The sequence below is a fragment of the Peromyscus leucopus genome, unplaced genomic scaffold (genome assembly GCF_004664715.2).
Source record: "Peromyscus leucopus breed LL Stock unplaced genomic scaffold, UCI_PerLeu_2.1 scaffold_929, whole genome shotgun sequence".
NCBI lineage: Eukaryota > Metazoa > Chordata > Mammalia > Rodentia > Cricetidae > Peromyscus > Peromyscus leucopus.
Window position 1 is genome coordinate 1,197 of NW_023505870.1, and position 4,804 is coordinate 6,000.

At 61.8% G+C, this 4,804-nt stretch overlaps 1 protein-coding gene across 1 annotated transcript; it reads left to right on the forward strand.

The window, feature by feature from the left end:
- Window positions 1-1,129: 1,129 nt before the first annotated feature.
- On the forward strand, window positions 1,130-4,798 carry LOC114682132 (protein unc-13 homolog A-like). Its single transcript, XM_028855953.2, has 5 exons — window positions 1,130-1,334; window positions 2,336-2,398; window positions 2,494-2,541; window positions 3,390-3,549; window positions 4,399-4,798. Exons 1-5 carry the CDS (start codon window positions 1,130-1,132, stop codon window positions 4,697-4,699), a joined length of 777 nt encoding a protein of 258 aa, XP_028711786.1. The 3' UTR covers window positions 4,700-4,798.
- The last annotated feature ends 6 nt before the right edge of the window (window positions 4,799-4,804 follow it).

Here is a 4,804-nt window from a genome sequence, read left to right on the forward strand (position 1 = left end):
TTCTCGAGTATTGTATGCTGTTGGCCTCGGCCTAGTACGAAGTCTGGACTCAGTTGCAGTGTAGGTGCCAGGGTGGCTTTTGAAACTACCTCACGAGAGTGAGCGAGGTAGAGAACTCCTCTGTGCGCTGTCGCAGAGGATGTTCACGGGTACCTTAGAAGGTGTGCTGCCCACCGTATCCCTCTGAGTACCTGGCCTCTAATGGGCCAATTCTACTTATTTCTACGCTGGCTGGTTCGTCAGCCTAGTATCGGTGAAACTTCAGGCAACAGGTTGGAACTTTGGAGCCGCCATCCGCTACCATTTGGCCCTCAACTCACTAATCATTCTCACCTACTCCTTGGTGCCTATTGTGGGGTTTAGCTCCTTTAGAGGGTTTGTCTACCTCGGTGCGCGCTCTCAAGTGGAAAGTCTTTAGGTGGGGCTAGTCTGATTTCTGGAATGCGCTGAGGGATTGAGTGGAATGGGACAAATTCGACACAGCTGAGTTTTGTGGTTTGGCCTCCAGTGCAGTTCAGTGGCTCGGTGGACTTCATCTTGAGGACTCTCCATCCCACAGGGCACCACTTTGGCACGTGGCTTCTGGGAATCGGGTTAGGGGGGTTGGTACGCGCTCAAGTGTTAGCTTCTGTAGGGTCCCTGTAACTGCAAGTGCTGAGGTCGCTTACGAGACGCCTGTGGAGGGCATCTCTGAGCATCACCTATGGAGAAAAGCACGTCCTTGCAACTCTGTCCCTCTTTCCACACACTGGTGTAGATGGGTACAGAGTCGGTCTCCTTGCCACAATTTGGCATACCCTCCAGGCATACGTCAGAGCTGAGGAATTTTGTTTGGCTAGGGAAAACCAAGATGAGGGTTTGTCGCATCCCAAACGAAATTGCGCTGAGTATGTTATCTCGGCCCTCGAGAATCGCCCAGTTTCGAGGTAGACGCAGCCTTGGTCTCCACTCTGTGAGAGATCCCGTACCTGTGCCTGGCATCGCAGCTGTCAGCAAGGCTACCCTCACGTGCGCCGACTAGGACAGAAGGAGTGAGGAGGAGGGTGAGATATTTAGCTATGCTTAGGAGGCAACATGCCCCATTAAGGGGTCACTATGTACAGCGCATGCGTCGCACGGGACGCGCGACATGGTTGATACCCTGCGCCTGGGGGAAGTAGCGCCAGCTTGTTGGGTCAGGGGAGCGGGTGATGGGCTGGAAGAGGGTATAAGTCGAGCCCACTTGAGCTTGTGCTGCAGCCACGGAGCATTTCAGTCCTCGCACTCCATGGCCCTTCGAGCGCGAACAGGGACGGGAGGCTCGAGGAGCGTATCAGGGAGGACACGGAGGACGCGTGAGTGCACACAGGAGGAGACCTAAGGAGGGAGGAGGAGCAGGAGCGACAGGAGGAAGAGCCGAGGTGGGACCGGTGATGGAGCAGAGTAGGACGCAAGGTAGACTATGCGTGAGGATAACAGGCGCACCACGGGGAGAAGGAGATACATCAGGTGCCAGAGCGCAGTTGTAGTGGTAGGTACCGAGAAGAGGAGACATGGCCACGCCCTGGAAGCGCGTGTATGGGGACAGTCAAAGGAGTGGGAGGGTGGGAAGTAGGTAGAATGTTCCATGGGAAGGGATAGGAACCTGGGAGGATGTGTACACTCGATGTGGAGACAGCCTCGCAGCCGCCGGAAAGCGCTCCTCAGAGGACAATTCAGAGATGGGCATGTGGGAGGCTAGCCATAGATGGGTCATGGCTCGCCACTCTTTCATGGTGTAAGAGGGAGATGTCTTGAGCAGAGATGTGTGGCTTGTGAGTTGGAGTAGGCGTTGGACACAGGATACGAAAGATGGAGCGAAGGAAAGTGTGGTGTCAGAGGTAGGACGAAGACAAGGTGTGAGCAAAAAGCCGCACGAAACTGGAGCAATAGAGCAGGCGAGAGGTGAGCGCTGACGCAGGAGGAAAAGAAAGGACAAAATGAGTGATGGAACGCAAGGTGATGGAACTTGGGGAAGGAGGGTGAGTTCCGGGGAGGACAGACACCAGGACCATAAAGAATTTTCAGATGTGTTTTGAAGACTCGTGGTCAGGACTTGTCTGAGTCCCAGCACCCAGGGCCAGAATGAGCTCAAGGGAATTGGATGGTCACAGAAGGGAGAGGGAGAAAAGCCGGGGAGGCCGCAGCCTTCAGGGGACAGAAGAGAGAAGCAGGCTCAGGAGGCGGAGAACGGAGGAGAAAATAAGGCAGACGCCCTGACTCAGAGAGGTTAGAGACCAGCCTCAAGCCGCACAGCGAAGCAATGGAACCCACGACCTAGCACCCCTGGCTCCCAGTGGCACCCTGGTGCCCTCAGGGCTCAGCGACCTGGTGCCGCCAGCACATGGTGTGGAGGAGGTGACTGAGGTCCCTCCGGTGGGTGAGGAGGAAACGGAGCTCATATCCGGCATCTTCCCTGTCCCACCCAGGCTCGGGGTGGAAGACCCTGTAGGTGAAGTGTCCGTCCACGTGGAGCTCTTCACGCACACCCGGGAACTGGGGAACAGAAAGTCACGGTGAAGGGTGAGTGGCCGGATGACGGAGGGAACCACACAGTCTCGTTTAAGGCCACGGGGTCAGGGAATTGTTTTCCCTTTAATGGTATAAGAAAACGGGAAAATCCCTAGGTAAACGCTTCAGGCATGGCTGAATTCCAGCCGCGTCCCAGGACTCACCGCGTCTCCCTCAGTCTTGGCCTGGCCTCCTTCCTGTTAGACTTCCTGGGGAATGGAGTCTATTTCCTCAGCCCGGGAAGCCAGGGCACCGTTCTGTCCCCCTGGGAAGCCGGAGTCGTTCTGTCCCCCTGGGAAGCCAGGGCATCGTTCTGTCCCCTGGGAAGCCAGAGCCGTTCTGTCCCCCTGGGAAGCCAGGGCATCGTTCTGTCCCCCTGGGAAGCCAGAGTCGTTCTGTCCCCTGGGAAGCCAGAGTCGTTCTGTCCCCCTGGGAAGCCAGAGTCGTTCTGTCCCCCTGGGAAGCCAGGGCATCGTTCTGTCCCCCTGGGAAGCCAGGGCATCGTTCTGTCCCCCTGGGAAGCCAGGGCATCGTTCTGTCCCCTGGGAAGCCAGAGCCGTTCTGTCCCCCTGGGAAGCCAGGGCATCGTTCTGTCCCCCTGGGAAGCCAGAGCCGTTCTGTCCCCCTGGGAAGCCAGGGCATCGTTCTGTCCCCTGGGAAGCCAGAGTCGTTCTGTCCCCCTGGGAAGCCAGGGCATCGTTCTGTCCCCCTGGGAAGCCAGGGCATCGTTCTGTCCCCCTGGGAAGCCAGGGCATCGTTCTGTCCCCCTGGGAAGCCAGAGCCGTTCTGTCCCCCTGGGAAGCCGGGGTCGTTCTGTCCCCCTGGGAAGCCGCACCAGACTTGCCCGTTACCCCCAACAGTGGTAGCTGCCAACGACCTCAAGTGGCAGACTTCTGGCATCTTCCGTCCCTTCATCGAGGTCAACATTGTTGGACCTCAGCTCAGCGACAAGAAACGCAAGTTCGCCACCAAATCCAAAAACAACAGCTGGGCACCCAAATACAACGAGAGCTTCCAGTTGTAAGTCGGGGGCGTCGCCGGAGGGCGAGGGCCGGTGGGAGGAGCCACCCCGGGGTGCAGGTGACGGAGAGGGGACTGTAGGGTCAAGGTGAGGCCGCAGGTCCCTGGGGACGTCCTAGGCTTGGGGGGGGGCAGAAAGGACGAGCGGAGGGTGGGCAAGCGGGTCTTGGGCACGAGCGCGGTCCCGGGTCCCGGACTGCTCCGGGCATTGGCTTTGTCGTTTAAAGAAGTCGGCCCCGAGGGTTGTGCCCCGCCGCAGGGAGGGGTCCTGGGGTGGGAGGGCAGTCGGGCCACGGGGGGGGGGGGGCTGGAGAGAGCCGAGCAGAAGGCGGGGTGCAGCGCCGCCTGGGAGGGGGCGTGGCCAGCAAGAAGGGGCGCGGTCAAGAGGGGGCTGGGCTCGGCCGAGGAGGGGCCGGAGAGGTGTGGGCGGGGCGCGAACTGGAGCTCCTGGGCTGTGCGGCTCAGTGGGCAGTGGGGTCCTCAGCAGCCCGCCCCACGTGATGCGCTGGGACGATCCCGTCTGAGCGGTGGGCTCCAGGTGGGCGTGGCCTAGTGGGGGCGCCCTGTAGGAGGGGCCAGCGAAGGGGAGGGGCCCGGCGAGGTGGGAGGGGCCAGCGAGGGGGAGGGGCCCGACGAGGTGGGAGGGGCCATCGGGAGGGGCGGGGCCATCGAGGTGAAAGGAGCCGGCGAAGTGGGAGGAGCCAGCGGGGTGGGCGGGGCTTGCTCGCCGCCTCCGAGGGGCACTAACGGCTGAGGTGCGTGGCTAGCGGCTCGCTGGTCCTCCCGGGCGCGGGGGCGCGGGGGCCGGGCTCGCTGGTGCCCCCTGGCTGAGCCGGCCCCTCCCCACAGCTCCCTGAGCGCGGACGCGGGCCCCGAGTGCTACGAGCTGCAGGTGTGCGTCAAGGACTACTGCTTCGCGCGCGAGGACCGGACGGTGGGGCTGGCGGTGCTGCAGCTGCGGGAGCTGGCCCAGCGCGGGAGCGCCGCGTGCTGGCTGCCGCTCGGCCGCCGCATCCACATGGACGACACGGGGCTCACGGTGCTGCGCATCCTGTCGCAGCGCAGCAACGACGAGGTGGCCAAGGAGTTCGTGAAGCTCAAGTCGGACACGCGCTCGGCCGAGGAGGGCGGGGCCGCGCCCGCGCCCTAGCGCGAGTTAGGGTGGGGCGGGGCCTGGGAACCGACAAGGCCCCGCCCCGTAGGCCCCGCCCTCTCCAGAGGCCACGCCCCTCCACCTCAGTGGCCTTGGCTGGGG

Coding starts and splice junctions, on each gene's coding strand:
- LOC114682132 (XM_028855953.2), top strand. CDS start 1,130: ATGGTTGATACCCTGCGCCTGGGGGAAGTAGCGCCAGCTTGTTGGGTC. Junction 2,542..3,389: donor ACAGAAAGTCACGGTGAAGG/GTGAGTGGCCGG, acceptor TACCCCCAACAG/TGGTAGCTGCCAACGACCTC. Junction 3,550..4,398: donor TACAACGAGAGCTTCCAGTT/GTAAGTCGGGGG, acceptor CCCTCCCCACAG/CTCCCTGAGCGCGGACGCGG.